Here is a 15,808-nt window from a genome sequence, read left to right on the forward strand (position 1 = left end):
CAGCACTTGAATGAAAAGTCTGACTAAAAATTACATTATTAATATATCTCAGCCTACAAGTAGTCTATCTGCGAGCAGTTGGAAGATGGATTCCAGTGTTCCCCTGTTCCTTCGCATATCTGTTCCTGGTCCAAACCCCATGTACATGCACGGAGTGGAGGTGTCTGTCACACTCCTGGCTTCACTGGTGCAGGAGATGAGCTGGGAGATTCTCCATCCCTTACAGAGGCAATGGGAGCTGTTGACTGCTCTGTGCTGGGCTATTCCCAGAGACTGGGGAGAGCTGACCAAGTGGCTGCTTCATTCAGGGAGGAGGTGTAGACTCTGAATGGAGCCCCTAAGTATGTAGCTATGTTATCTGCAAAGGAGCTGGCAGGCCGCATCTCTTGCAGCAGGGATGAAATGGTCCAAGGTATTTGGATCAATGCTGCTCGCTGTAATGAATGAAGCCTTGTATGGAGGGGATCTAGTCTGTCATCTCTGCCCTTTTTGTGCTTGTTTTCCTATGAAGTACAGGTAAATTCTGCTACCCGATGTTTGATAGAAGTACAAGAAGAAAAGCGACCTATTTTCCAGATTTAAAGGAAAGTAAATGAAACTGTCCTCAGGGCAGCAGAAGCAAAGACTTTCGTGTCAAGCTGTAGTGTTGTGGGCAGGACTGCCAGGCTGCTAAAGGCTCTTCAGACCTGGCAGCCTTTCCCAGGAACTGTTCATCTTTTAACAGCATTTTTGATTTGGTTTTTTTTGTTAGTTTTTTTTGAGTGGTTGGTTGGGTTTTTTTAAGTGTCCACAATAATTGCAGCCTCTCTCTGCTCAGACTAAGGGATCTCTTAGAACTTACTGGCTTGTTTCTGCAGTATTTGACAAGATCCCCTTTTGCATTTGAGAATAAAGAAGTCTGAGTGAAGGTCACTGAAGCACTTCTGCTATATACTTCATGAAATATTTTGAACTGGGCACGTCCAGTTAGCAAAGGCTCAGGCTGGGGAGTTATGCTTTTGTTTGGTCACTCCTAACTCACTTTTAATTGCTAATTGAGTAGAAGCTGGTGCAGAACAGGCAAGCTGTTGGTGGAGTGAGTGTCCTGAAATGCTGGCTATCCAGTCTGCTCCTGTCATAGGACACCATTAGAAGCATCACAGCAGGTCTGTTGACCTTTGGTTCGATGTCCTCCTGCATCTAAACCATGTCCTCCAGCATAGTTAGGGGATCTTTTTGCTTGCTGCATCCTGGGGTAAGCACCCTGTGATTATACAGTGTTAGGTGGGCAGTGGTGTGCTGTGCAGTAATTGAGAGCAGCTTTCAAATCCGGTTTTGCTTGTGAATTAAATGAGTGCTTTCACTGAGTAAGAATCGAATCAGCACATCTGAAAGCTGTAGAAGTTGTCTCCTTCCATTGAGAAAGCAAAAGTGGCTTGTGGAAGCGTGTGTATTTGGGGATAGTGAATCTGGGCTGGACCCCCAAGTTACATGTGGTTTTTGTGGTTTTTTTAATAGTACACTGTGTTGGATGTATTCCAAAGATCCTGCTTGTGTTATGGGCTTAAGTTAAGACTTGCTTGACCCAAGCATAGAAGGGATGCTCAGCAAGAAATAGGCAGGCAGTGCAGAAGAACAGAGCTTTACTTGCAGGGCCTGAGTATAATAAATGACAACATTTGGACTGTCCTCAGCGCTGCTTAACCAAACAAACAAGGGGCTGAGTTAATCTTCCAGTAAGAGTACAAACTTATATCTTAAGGGAGGTATTAAACTTTTGTCTGCAGTTTTGACGCTTAGGGAGATCTTCAGAGAAGTTTATACATCCTGTGTCTGTAAACTTTTTCCACTTTTTTGGGCTCACTTTTACTGCTGCACTGATATAAGTACAGGTCTTCATTTGACTCCTGCCATTATCCATTAATTCTTTTTCTCCAGTTAGAGATTTTTCTTAAGGTCTCAGTGGCTAGTTTCTGTTGGTATGGTTAGAGCTGTTCTGCTGAAGTTAGCTGTGTGCTATAGACTTGACTACTGGACACTGGAATTAAAGTGTCTCTAAGCTCTTGTCCAAGGGTGGTTTTTTACTGTCATGCATCTCCAGGTAGGCAACTTTCTCCATCCAGCACAAATACCTCACTTCCTTCAGCCCCTTGCCTCGCATTTGGTTCTCTGCACCTGTGTCATTTATTCTAGGTCCCGATCTGCTCTGAAATCCCAGCAAGGCTCATTTTACCAAGGAAATGCAACCACAGGCTCTCCAGCACTTGCAGCACCTAGCGAGTGTATGTGCTCAGCAGTGCCAGCATCTCAAGGAGGAGAAGGCTGTGAGCAGCCAACATTTGGGATGTGCAGCAAGGGACCCCCATCTTGATGGGCCAGATCAGCACTCCACCCCAGAGCCAGTGCTTCAGGGACAAGGAGAATGTACCAGTTAAAATTGTCCCATCAGGTAAGTGCTTCAGTCACAACTGCTGTAGCCACTCTGGTGTGACAAGAGGTGCATTTATCAACTTTGTAGGCTTGATCTGCATTTGGACTATCGCAGGATACAGAGAGCAGCCTAACACTGTTACTGACACCTCCAGGAAAGGGTTTCAGCCAAGGTTTTGTTTCATGCTGACCTATACCTTATATGTCAGCTATGATGGACCCCTCTGGGTATCTCTGTCCCCTCTCTCAAGCAGCCTTGTGGCATCCACCTTTTTCTAAAATGCATTGCTGTATGTATTTCTGCAAATAATACTGAGTGCTGCAAGCGTGGCACTTGTGGTGAGAGGAGTGAGCAGCTGCACGGCATAGTTGCAGGTCTTCTTCTGCCCTTAGGTGCCTCAGCATATCCAAAAAACCTTCCAGCTTCTCAAGCTCTCCATTGTATTTGACTGTCTTGTATAGGATAATTTGACCTTCTGTCATATGTTGAAAGACATTCAGAGTTTAAAATGAGGCTTTTCTTTCAGAGATCTAAAATATTAATTCTAGTACTATTGTTGAGTCTCAGGGGACCTGGTATCTTGGCTTGCTGTGCCACTCAGTTGCAGCTGATTGTGCTTTGGGCCCATTTCTCCTGTGACACTCAAACACAATTGTTCTGGAGTTTTGCCTTATGAACATAATTCCTAATGTTCAGACTCAGCAATCCTAAACCTTGCAGCTGCAAGAGGAAGGCAGTGGGATTATATTGATGAAAGGCAAAACATGACAGTGCAATCGGCATATTTTCGCTGGGGAAAACAATGGGCTATTTCTTTGTTTTGCAGACCCAGTGGCAGCCGTAAAGCCCAGCCATGTCCTCAGGGAGCACCAACCACTGGTGTAATGGTGAAGAAACAGAAGAAAAGATGTGAATGTGCTCACGTGTAAAGACTTTTTGACAAAGATCTGGGCAACTTCTTTGTGCTTCTGGGCTCTTCAGAATGAAGGTGAAGAGAAAGCACCGTGATGGCATGCACACCTTGAGACCAAAATGCAGTTTGTATGCTCTGTGTTGTGCATGGGGTCATCTTTGACCATCTTGCAGGTCTCTGTCTGAGGGGCCAACACAACCTGGTGTCATGTGCGGATGCAGAGTACCAGGGCCATAGCCAGAAAATATGATGTGAGGACATCACCAGCCCACAGATATGCCCATGGTGGCAGTTTCCCCTTCCAGCAGGACAAGCACCTGGGCTTCTTGGACACATAGTCTCTGTATATCTGCCTGCTTGCTACACCTTCCAGAAGTGCTGTTTGTACTGTACTGATATTGTTTATGTTGAATAAATGCTTTCTCCAGCTTCTTTGTTGTGGCAACTGTTTTTGCTGAATTGAAAAAAGTGGGGGGTACTTGTTTAAGCATTGTGGTAAGATGTGACCATGATTATATTTTTAATCTTTAATGAAATGTTTGTTTTGAAAAAGTGTATCTTCAAAATGGGGACAGTTGTGCAGGAGCCAAATCTGACAGTAGTCCTAATGTTCCTGGTTTGGATGAGGGTCTTGAGCTGGGCTTTCCCCATCCCACAAGCACCCACAAGCATCAGCCTGCTGTTTATTTCAGAGTGCAGGTGCATAGCTGTTCATGATACTTGAGCAATTTCTGCTTTGTACTGGAGGAAAAGAGATTTGTCACCAACTTCTAAAGTTTTTTTGCTGTTTGGATTCATTCTCTATACAGTGGGATGTGTGTGTGTTCAGAGTTGACTCTTCTGCTGGAGGTGGCCGATGTGGATGTGCTAACAGCTTTTTCCAGCTCTTGTGGGCACCAAGCTTTTGTAAGGAGAGACATCTCTCCAATGGCTTTCTGTTGTGAAAAAAGGATAATGAACATAGGCTGATTTGATGCTTTAAAATAAATTACTGCACGATTATTTTTCTAATGTCTAGAAACAATAAGACAAGCTTGTCCTCACCTCCCCTCAGAAAAATCCAAGAGAGTCTGAAATACATAAATTTGAGTTTCTCAGCAGAAATAATTGCTTGGGCTGTGACAGGGAATATCCAATAACTAATACTGAGTAGCATATGTACTCTTGCTTGAACTGGGCTGGCTCACAGCAGGGAAGATGTTGGCTATAATAACCCCAGCCAGCAGTGTTTTGACCTGCAAGCTAAAATGATCCCCACTTCCAGTGAGTCAAGTAGAATGTACCTGAATGTCAGTTCTTCTGTGTATGAGCTCAGGTTGTCTTGTAGTGGCGTGGTTTTTGTCAAGGTTTCAGACTTAAGAGGGGAACTGAGATGACTTTACTCAAGACCACAGCATGTAAATAATACTTCTGACAACAGTGCTAATATTTTGAGGAGAAGAGTAAGTCTCCTGTCTCTTCAATTTTGTACACTTAGGACACTGTAATGACTCACATTCTTCAGATATCTCTTATTTCTTCCACTTGCTACCAGAAAATTGATATGGTTCCTATATTATTATTGCTTGGTAGACCAGTTGCGTGAGTGCACATCTCAGCCCTGCAACTACTGTGTTTTTTCAACCCAGGTGTAAAGGCTTATTCTTTAACAATATTCTTGAATGGAGTTGAGGAGAAGATGGTATAGAAGAAACAGGCAGGGAGGAGAAGAGATCTAAAAGCTCTCCTCAATGACCCTCAGTCCCCTTTGGTAGGAAAACTTCTAAATCATACAGATTTTAGTAAATACTAGGAGGAGTAGTTCAGGGAGGGCTGCTTTTGCTTCTGTTGAGGCTATAAGAGGGCTTGCCTAGAGCAGGAAATGTGAAGCAGGTTCAGATATACTCAAAAGACCTGTGGCTGTGAACTACTTGTTGTGGAAGGACTCCTTCAAATATCATCAAGAAAGTGGACGAGCCCCAAACTGTGCTAATAGAGCAGTGTTTCTGATTGCTGAACCAACACTGAAAAGTTTTATACAATCTAAATGCCTTTCACCTGCCTAGTGCACAGATTTTGGCCCTTTTGAGTACATAGTTTCAGTAAGACATTAAATCTGAGTGGAAATGGGAACTAATTCTTATGAGAAGCTGTTGGGGGGGAATCATCTTTGAATACTAAGAATGATAAATGTTTTACAGGGTATTTGAAGTATTTTGGTTCATGGGAACTGTTGTAAAACTGACAATTTCCTGTTCCTACTTAATTTTTTTTTCTTGTAGGATAAATACTAAAATATTTGAGAAGAAAAGCTATCAAGTGACAGACTGTTGACAGGTCAGGAAGGTCACTGGCCATCCAGCCACTGCAGGTGCTAGCCCTACTTTGTGTCCCACTCATGAACAAAGCTGATGCAGTTCCTGAGGCAGACAACAGCCTCCGGGATCTCCCATGTGGGAACAGCCGTGGCTGAGCTCTGAACCCAATTCTGGGTGCATGTCTCACCTGCCTGATCTCAAGAAAGGGTTCTGAAGAGCATTTTGATTCTTTTTGTTGTCAGGTGTTCTAGATAGCTTACTAGATCCCACTGAGTTTAGTTTCTATGACTTCCTTGTCTCCTCCTGTAGTTGTTCCTAAGGAATTATATTTGTAGTCACATTAGGTGGTAGAAGATTAATAATTTACCAGCAATACCTTGTTATTACCACTTTTTACCAAAGCTTGTTCACTTCCATGTTTGCAATAATCCGATGCAAGGCAGGTATTTCTTCAGAGAGACTGTTTGTCTCTGTGTTATCCTTTCCATAGCTGAACTAAACAGTTATTTTAACTAATGCAATGATATAGTTTTGGTCTGTTAAATGCCATACCCATTGGATGGTGACCTTCTGTGCTGTGACTGTGATATTGCATTGTGCCACATTAAAAAACCTGGGTTTTTTTAAAGTACCTGGTTCTCCGAATCCCGTTTCTGCTTTAATTTCTCTGGGGTAACTGCAGTAGAAATACCATTGCCTAATTTCAAAGTGGTCTCCAAAAGAGTAGTGAACTGGTTTTATCCAGGGAAATATGCTTTGTGAGCTAAGACTGGAGCAATCTTAGCATTATTGTGCTTAATAACTAAACATTGAGAAGATGAGCATTGTTTCATGAGATGCAATAAATGCAGGTAACTTGAAGAGGAAATGTTGAAAAGGAGCAGTCTGAAATAAGAGAGCAAATGGTTTTATTATAAAGCAGTTTTATTTCTTGGGAGTTTTAGTAGGCAAACTGTTTAAATGGCAGATTGGTTCCAACTTGGGTTTGGAAATTGGTTCCCTTTTCTTATATTCTATGGAGTTTTTTGCCTTGTAAAATGCCCACAGTCCTCCGACCTATCTCCCATCCTGGCAGTGGTGTTCGTACTACACATTCTTCTACTGCTTTGTACAGCCAGTGCTATCGCAGCTATGCTGAATGAGGTCCCAGCCTAACTACAATATTAACCCTGCAAATCTGTTCATTTTCTCTTGAGCAGCCCCAGGCAGGGTATACAGGAGAATGTGTCCAATTGAAAAACTATTACAGACTCGGTGGTGCTGCAGTGTGTTAAATTGCAAGAGAGCTGTGTTTTTTCTGCCAGAGAGGATCCTGCTAAGGGAGATGGTGGTGTCTGTCTCATGCAAGTTACAGAATTTGTTTTTCATTTTAGTCTCAGCTTTCGTTTGTGATTTTATCTTTGTTTTTGCCAAACCATTTGTCTGCTTTTAAGCACTGAAATGTGTTCCTCAGACCTGCTGCTTTCCTCCTGCTAATTGTCCAACACATTCTTCCCCCCCCCAATTTGTATCAGTCCTTGCCTTCTTACTTTCACCTTTCCAGTTGGTGTTTTTAATTTTTTCTTCATTATTTTACTAAATACCGTACTGCAGATCAGTAGCATCTTGGGTGGTGGTTGTACCACATAGCATTTGTAGCAGACATTAGTTTTGCATAGCGTGTGTACCTTATTTTGTCTGGACTTGTCTTCTTTGCGCTGCAGGCACCTCCTCAAGCAATTGTAGTGATTAAGCCTGGTATTTCTGCAGATTTATATTAACTTCTGCTTGTAAAGAAACAGAAGAAACCCAACCCTTCCCCCCCACCCCAAATCTAAACTAGATGTTTTTCTTCATTCCCTTCGGTTTTATCAGTATTAGACCTTACCTTGCTTTGTGTATGAGAGAAAATTAGTTAAGTACCTTGTGGTTTATAGATGCCTTTTGTTACGTATTACTTGGATTTATTGTGCAACGTTGGCCTGTAAATCATATCAGTCAGACATTTTCCTGGCTCTTGTTGCCTTTATGGTTTGAGTCTTTTAGCAGCCGTGAAAAATGGAGAAATGATGTTTTTGGCGGCGGCGGACTTCGCTAGTCCGAGTGCCGTGTAACTCTCTCTCACGGCAGCGCTCCGCTTTGGCGAGGTTTGCTGCCTGGCTCTGAGGAGATGTTTACAAGGAATCCATTTCTTTGTGCAGCTGAAAGACAGTGTTGAAAGAACAAAGAGAGTTTTGTGATGAAGTGTATCTGGCTTCTCGCTGCTTTGCTTACCTTTTAAATGTAAAACTTAGTCATTTGCAAGGGCTTTTAGTTCTCAGGGCATCCCCATAAGATTCCACCCCGTATGGGGCTTTCCTTCAGTCGAAAGCGGGGCTGTCTCAAAAAACCGCTCTCGAATGCATTTCTATTTTAATCCCCAACTTTGCCTGCCGCCTGCCTTCCTGGCTCCAGCTCACCGCCCTGCCCTGCCCCACCCGCCGCGCAGGCGGCCGCTGCTCCGTGCTGGCGGTGCGGCGCTTCCTTTGTGACTAAAAGTTGGTTTCATCAGCAGAGCATCGGCTCCCGTTCCGCGCTCGGAGCTCGCCGGCCTCGGGAAGCCGCTCAGACCTGCAGCCTATGTGGGGCACGCGGGGGCAGCTGTCGCCATACGTGTAACTTTTAAATGGAAAATGTCTTTCTCAAAGGCTGTCGATGTCCAGTGGTCTGCAGTCCATGAGCAGTTGACTAGTCCAGGTGTTTCTGCTTCTGTTCCCGTGCTATGTGAATTGGGAATTCGAGAGAAGAGTGTGCAGGATGGAGGAGTTGAGGGTTTGTATTTCTGTTTTGGTGGTATGAGAGTGACAGAGGGCTTGGGAAGGAACGGAAAGTCTACCTGGGGTTGTCTTAATTAAGGAGAATATTGTTCTTGGTCTTTTTGTCTGCAGCACTTTCTGGCGGGGTCTTTTTATCAACTCAAAAATGAGAATGACGTTTTTCAATGAGCTGGATTGACTGTCACGAATAGTATTCAGGAAAAACTTGTTTTATTGAATGTGATTTCTATTTTGTGGGGGTTTATGAGTGCATTTTGCCCCACTTATTTAAAATGTAGCAAGTTAAAACTCTTAGAGCTAGATTCATTTTAAAAACTGCCAAGTACTTGTCTGTGCTTTACTGAGATAAAAGTCATAATCTAAGACTATGAGACAGTGCTATTGATTCAAGACTGTGGGGTTCTGTGAGGTTTTTAAGGAGATCATTAACCCAGGTCTATCTCTTCACAGGACAGTCGGCCCAATATGTCAAGACCTCTGATCACTAGATCCCCTGCATCTCCATTGAACAATCAAGGCATCCCCACTCCAGCACAGCTCACAAAATCCAACGCACCAGTTCACATTGATGTGGGTGGGCACATGTATACCAGCAGCTTGGCCACGCTTACAAAATATCCCGATTCCAGGTAACTTTAAAAAGCTTGTTCTGCATGTCTTTGGCAACTCCTTTTCTTCCATTTCATGCTGGCATGTCCTGGGGTTGTCTCAGAATGATGAATTTAGTTCCTTTTGTTTCAAAATTAAATTAGCTTTCTTTGTTCGTAGGCGGTTAGAGACTGACTTTTCCTTCCCTGCGCCGCTGCGCTTCCAACAAATGGCACTTCTGCAAATCCCTGTGTGTATCTACTAAAATAAAGCTGATAGTAAAGAGCACTTACTTTTTACTACCTAGGATTCTGGTTTTATGCCAGGACACCCATTCTGTGGTTTGTTACATTCAAAAACTGTAGTGATAATGCATTTAAGCCCAAAGGTGGGGGTGTTGGGGGATTTGTTTTGTTTCTTTTGGAGCAGTAACTGCTCTCCTGTATTGTCAACATGTAATCTCTGATGTGTCACTTGAGGTGAAGGCAAGGTTGAATGTAATAAAACATAGCACAGTATTAACTGAATACTTTTTATGGAGTCTTGGGACTTGTCTTGCCTCTCACGTACCTTTTGAATGAAGTATTTGTGACTGGTAGTTTGCTGGTATTAAGCAGCTAGAAAACTGCTGCACATGTAAGCAAATGGTGTATGTACAGTAAAGAGTGCATCTTTAAGAAAACAACAGTGCATTGAACAGTGTGTGTGGATATTAGACGGTGGGGTGGCAGACAAACACTGTAGTGGTGCTGTAATTCTAAGAGTTGGTTATCAGATAGCAGGCGTTGATTCTGTCCACTGTATTAGTCTATACGCTGCCCTTCACAGCCCAGTCCTGTTCTGGGGGGAAGGCAGTGTTACATTTGTGCTCTTTTCAGGATTTGTGGGGGAGGTTTTGAGTTTCTTGATCCCACAACTCTGACTTGCCTTTGCAAAGGGTACAAAGCGTGCTTCATGGGATGTGATTTTGTTCAAAGCCTGGGTTTCACTGGTATTACTGCGTCTGCAGCATCGGCTCATAGTATTAAGTGGACTGAAGTATTGCTCCTAGTAGACACTAGGAGCTGAAAGGGATAGAGGAAGAGAACAGTAAATACAGGTATATGGAAGAGAAACAGCTGAGTACATGGTCTTTCTTATGACAGTATCCTCAAGGAAGGCCAGGCAGAGGGAAGTGAAAGAGAAGCCATGCCAAAGGCCAGATCTGCCAGGAGAGATTGAAGCAATGTCTGGAAAAACTTGAACTGTTCTTCGAAAACCAAATCTGTCATTTTGGGGAATTTTTTTAGGAGCTCCTTGTGTTCAGCTACTAGTAGTTGTGATTACTTAGTGGATTTTTTGGTAATTGGAGCAGTGATGGTGTCTGACAGAGTTGTCTGTGCAGTATGAGAGGCTGCTGCTTCAGTTTTCATGTCAAATTCACAGAGACAGTATATTACTTCAAGTGAAGAAACACTAAAATGTCTTTCGTAAGTGTGTATGGTGGCAGTGGAATTTAAGCTTAATGTATTCTGTGTTCCATTGAGCCATTGCAGCACTTGAAAGTGAAAGCTATGCCTGTAGTATCAAAGCCAGTTTAATAAATTAAACATTTTAAAGCTCTTCAAACATAATTTAAAGAAAAACCAAACTCTGAGTTATAGTCATTCTGTTTCAAGTCGTTCTGACATGTGTTTGTGTTTCAGTTCTGACAGTGTCTTTTGAACCTCTTGATGAGTGAATATTTCCAGTGTAGCTGTTAGAACCTGGAATTCCCAGCCAATTCCAGAACTTGAGAGATTTTTTTTTAACATTAGCAGCTTCAAAAGAGCAGTTATTAAACTCATTTGAATGTCAAGACAATGGCATGAAGCAATATGCCAGAAATCATGATATAGTTGTTTGGAATTTGTCTGTGAGATTTTACCATAAAGTTGTTTTCCAGTGGGGGGGTTGGGATGAGGGGTGTATATATATATATTTATTTATATATAATGAGTGCTAGGCAAAAATTGTCCAGTAATATTTGGACATTAATACAAATTGTTTCTTGGAGCCTGACCTGGTCAGTTAATATCTAGAGTCTAACGTTGTTATACAAAGTTAAAACATGTATGTTTCTTTTTCTGCCCAATATCACATGTTTGAATGATACCTAAACTAAGTCAACACCTCATAGATATTTTTGGGCTAGTTGAAACCTCCTGAGACTTACTGTCATATGAAGTATTGTCTATGAAAAATAAGGTCTGATTATCTTACCTGAAAGAGCACTGCTCCGGGGATGAGTCAAGGCATAGGTTGCAAGCTCCAGCATCTAACAGGTTGAGACATGAAAGTCATTAGGTTTCTGACTCGTATTACATGTAGTCTAAGGGCCAGAAGCCTAAAGTGAACCTTTCATCTATGGGCCAGGTACCAGAGTCATCTTTCTTTGTGAGATTGAAAGGGTGATATCCAAAACAGCAGCTTTGGAGTCACTATTACTTGCTGGTGTGAAGAAGACCTTTTCTGATAGAGCAGTCTCTGCTTTGGAGCAAGTATACTCTTCTTTCTCCTTTGGGCTCAATAGCAACTCATCTCGTACCTCTCTATTTTCTCCTTCCTGGATAGTAGAGTGGAAATTGGAGACATTATTTTAAAAGAGAGTTCCTTAAATGATATCAGGTGAAGACTTGTAGCTTGCAGGGCTCACTTTCCATAATTTTTCTGTTAGATCCCTCCACCTAGTTTGTGCCTTGAAATGCAAAATATCTACTGACAGGTAGATATATATTTATTCCTCCAAAGAAACCCTGGTGTGACTGTAAAAGTGTCTTGCCGCTGCTGCTGGATCCCTGCCCTTTCCTATGGAATGGCCATTGTGGGCTTCTCTCAAATGCTTTTGTGATTGAAGAACCCAGGGAATTGGAGCGTATCTGTGGTTTGGTCAAAGGCTGACACAGTGAAGCAATCCAACAGACAAGCAGCTTATCTTGTTTTGAGTAATCCTAGAATTTTAAATTCTGAACCTGGAGTAATGCTTAAAAAACCCCTCAAAATAGTTTAAAAATCCAGTAGCATATCATTTGAAAGAGCCCAGTTATATTCCGGACCAAGGAGGACCTACTGTTTTCGCAAGGAAAATCCCATATGAATGCTTTATCTCATCAACAGGCTTCAGGTTCTCCCAAGACACCAGTGAGACCATGCCTCAGACATTATGTCATGCAGCTGAATAATAAAATTTGCCAGACTTAGGCTTCAAGAAGAGGCAGTTTGAATCAGTATATCTACCAGGAAGACCTAATGTAAGGTCAATCTGCTGAAATAAATAGCAGTTTTCTTTGAATGCCTGAGCAGGGGGCAGGTGTCCTTTTATGCAGCTCTCTCCACCAAGATTGTAGATCTTGGTGCATTTACCCATATACAGATTGTTCCTTCTGTTGTGAGTTACTGACTGACGGCTGTTCATATGCCAGTGGGAATGGACCAAACAAATTGTTTGTATTCTATGAGGGATTTTAGAGTTTTGGAATTTGTTCTGGTTTGTTCTGGGTCACGCTTTCCTCTTCTCAACAGTCTTTGGTTTACTTTAAGTTCCCAGATCTTCAGGTTGATATTTGGCAACACACAGAGTTACCTGTTAAAGATTTGTGTGCACTATTTTTTTATTATTATTATTATTACTTGGATTTTGCAAATGAAGGTTTTTAAAAAAAACCAAACTTTATTTTCCACTGCCCAGGAAAAAAAATTATTCCAGGGAAAATGGATCCAAGATGAGGGTCTGCTAAAGGAGCCTTTCTCCCCTGAGAGCTGAGGCACATGCATGCCGTCCCGTTGTTCCGTATCATCACCAGAGAGTCTGATGAGAACAGGTTGAGGTGTTAGGATTTATGGTTATGAGCAGAGGAAGCACTGGCCTGTTAGTTCTGATACTTAAACCTGAGCAGCCTGCTTTCCTTCCAGTGTGTTATCATCTTGCAGTATGATTGAACCCTTTGCTTGGAGTTGGCATTCCTACATCTTGCAGCCTTAATGCTGTCTGTATGGCATCTACCAGAAGTTGTTGTGTATCGGGCTGTGACAACCTCAACTGACTATCAGAACTAAATGGGAAGATGTTTAACTTTGATCATATGAGCATCAGCTGTCTAATATCTCTGATATCAGCAGTATCAGCAGTGTTGTCTATCTCATGTGTTCAAAGCATTTGAACTTTTAATTAGTTCTGTCCAAGTCATCTGATACAAATATTTGCATAACGCCATGGCATTGGATTACCACATCCTATATTCCCATTTAAAACATTGTATATATTTCTTTGTACAACCTTTTGGGATATCTGCTTGTGTTACTACATCTCCCATCTAGAGTTACTCCCTGCATATGAAGATGGATTCTTCTTATACAGTATTTCACAATACTTCCAAATTTCTGCCCAGGGCTATTTCAGGTTTTCGTATGAACCAATCCATTCGTGTCCCAGTTTTCTTACCCAATCTTTACTCTCAGCCCTCAGGGAAATTAAATTTCACATACTTGGATCCAGTTAGGACACTGGCACTTTTTTTATTGGTAAGGGTTTCTTTTGCATCAAGAGCGCAGAATTATTTAGGAGAATACCCAGACTGTCCTTGGCCTTTTTTGACAGTTTGCAAGCACGACTTATACAACCTTCATAGGTTGTGTAGATAAACTTTCAAGGACATGGTATGAATCAGACAGGTTAGCACTGCTTGCCTGTTTCAGAGCTCCAGTTTCTATTGTCTGTAGACTGTCCCCACTTCCAAAACAAGACACTGACATGGCCCTTAATTCGAACTTCTGCAGATTGCAACACCATGCTGGAGACTTCTGGCTGTGTAGGAGATGTGCTGCTGTAAGGGTGGTCTGCACTTTGTATAGGGCTCCTTCTGTAAGACTTCCGTGAAAGCAGCCCTGTCACAACTTTCCTACTCACCTTGGATAGTACCTCTCAAATTGCTGTAAGTTATGCTAATGACTTGAAGAAATAAACCCAAAATTTTCTAACTTAATGAACATTTGGGGACATTTTTTTAAGGAAATATTAAGAGACTGGGTGTAACTACATCTTTATTTCCACTATTCTTATTTGGATTCATCTTTCTGAGAGGTACATCTCTATCTGTGAAGGTATTTGGTGACCCTTCTGGAGTAGCAACATCAAAGTCTGATGAGGTGGTGATACTTAAATCAACGTGATACTGCAGTAGCTAGGCTACAGTAGGCTTGCAATTTTTGAGAACAAATATTGTGTTGCAGGTTGTAAAGCGAAAGCTTCCATGAGAGTTTGCAGTATTGCTGTACACCAGCTCTGTCTGCTGTATTAGTATGAATGGTCCAGGTCGCAGCTTTTTAATATTTTGTAACATTCCTGGCGGGAGGGAAATAGGCAGAAGTAGTTGGCAGAGGCTCATTTCAGTCTTCATTACCTATCCTGTCTTACTCATCTAATTATTCACCTTTTGTGTTTCATCATTTGATCACTGCTTGTCTTGTGGCAAGGGAAAGGGAGGGCTTGGGATAGGGAAATACATTGACTCTTGCTGACCTGTTCTGTGACCCAAGATAACTGATTTAACTTTGAGCTTCAGTTGCCTCCTACCAAAGTTAACATAAAAGCAACTTGTAAAGTGCTTTGGGATGATGACTGAAAATGTAAAAGATTACTGTCTCTAAGCATAAATAATTATAGATGCCAGTAACTGAGATAGAAATGGTTTATGATGTTGGTATCATCAGTAACATGTATTAGTAAAAAATGAAATGTTGATTCATGAGGACCAGACTCAATACAGTTAGGCAGTACAGTTTTTTTGGTTGGTGTAACCATGTATAGAGACTTGAGAAGAAAATAGAAACAGAACTGTGAATGATACTATACTTCCTGCCTATTTCCAGAAATCAGAGAATTTACACAACTGATACTGTAAAGAGAAATAAAGAACTCAGAGGGGTATTTTCTGGTCCTAGCTGAACCAAGATTAATTGTAGCTCTAGGTATATGAAGACAAAGCAGTGAGGGAACTTCAGGTATATATTGACCTAATTTTGCCTCAATTAATGATCACCACAGGTCAGTCATCACTGTCACCTCAGTAGAAGTAAATATTTTCCAAATTGTAGTCCTGTAATATGTCTGACTTGCAAGGTCGGCAAGTTGCTGCTGTTGCTCGTAGCTGGTGACTAGTGAAAGAAATATCACCTTCAGATTAGCAGGTCTTCACATCTCCTGGTCAGTAACTGGTGGTGAGTCATCACTGAAAGGGACCATGGAGTTGATGTCTGTCTTCCTGCTCTAAATGCCAGTAAAAGTGGGTTTGTGTATTATTTCTTTGGAGGATAAAAAGTAGTGTTTTGTGCTTGTTTGATGCTTTTGCACTCAAATGTATAAAATTACAGCAAAATCAAGATAGTGAATTGTTAGGGTATTCTTTGCTCTTAAGAAGACCCAGAGAAAGTGGATTTGCAGACTTATATCACAGGGGTTCACACCATGCTTATCTATGGCTACCTGGCTATGACAGTGTGTATGGAAATGTTCAGAGGAATACGCGTCTACATTCAGGAGTCTTGGAAGGGTAAAGGCTTCTTCTTATTTCTGAGGCTAGTGATCCTCAGAAATAACAGTCATTTTTCTTGAGGGGAAAGAAGAAATTCCATATCCATATCATCGGTATGTACATTCATTTGCCAGTTGGCTGACGTGAGTTTGTATGGGTTGGATCAACCTGTAAGTCAGGGAAAGGGCAGGGGAGGTTGTCAATAACTGTCTCAAGGGTCTGTGTTTTGAGAAAGCCTTTCATTACAAAGGCTGCTT

At 41.9% G+C, this 15,808-nt stretch overlaps 1 protein-coding gene across 10 annotated transcripts in view; it reads left to right on the forward strand.

The window, feature by feature from the left end:
- The window catches only part of KCTD1 (potassium channel tetramerization domain containing 1), a 101,402-nt gene that overhangs the window by 58,074 nt on the left and 27,520 nt on the right, over nucleotides 1-15,808 (forward strand). For 6 of the 10 annotated variants that reach the window (XM_017833180.1, XM_017833156.1, XM_017833130.1 and 3 more), the window contains exon 2: nucleotides 8,866-9,044. In XM_017833180.1, coding sequence (XP_017688669.1) covers nucleotides 8,881-9,044 — 164 coding nt within the window. In that variant the 5' untranslated portion in view covers nucleotides 8,866-8,880. Of the gene's footprint in view, nucleotides 2,429-3,139; nucleotides 3,399-8,146; nucleotides 8,411-8,865; nucleotides 9,045-15,808 lie in introns of those variants that run through there. The other 4 variants (XM_017833163.1, XM_017833149.1, XM_017833172.1 and 1 more) reach the window with 4 other exon arrangements.

Source organism: Lepidothrix coronata, unplaced genomic scaffold (genome assembly GCF_001604755.1).
Source record: "Lepidothrix coronata isolate B3197 unplaced genomic scaffold, Lepidothrix_coronata-1.0 Scaffold6, whole genome shotgun sequence".
Classification (NCBI taxonomy): Eukaryota; Metazoa; Chordata; class Aves; order Passeriformes; family Pipridae; genus Lepidothrix; species Lepidothrix coronata.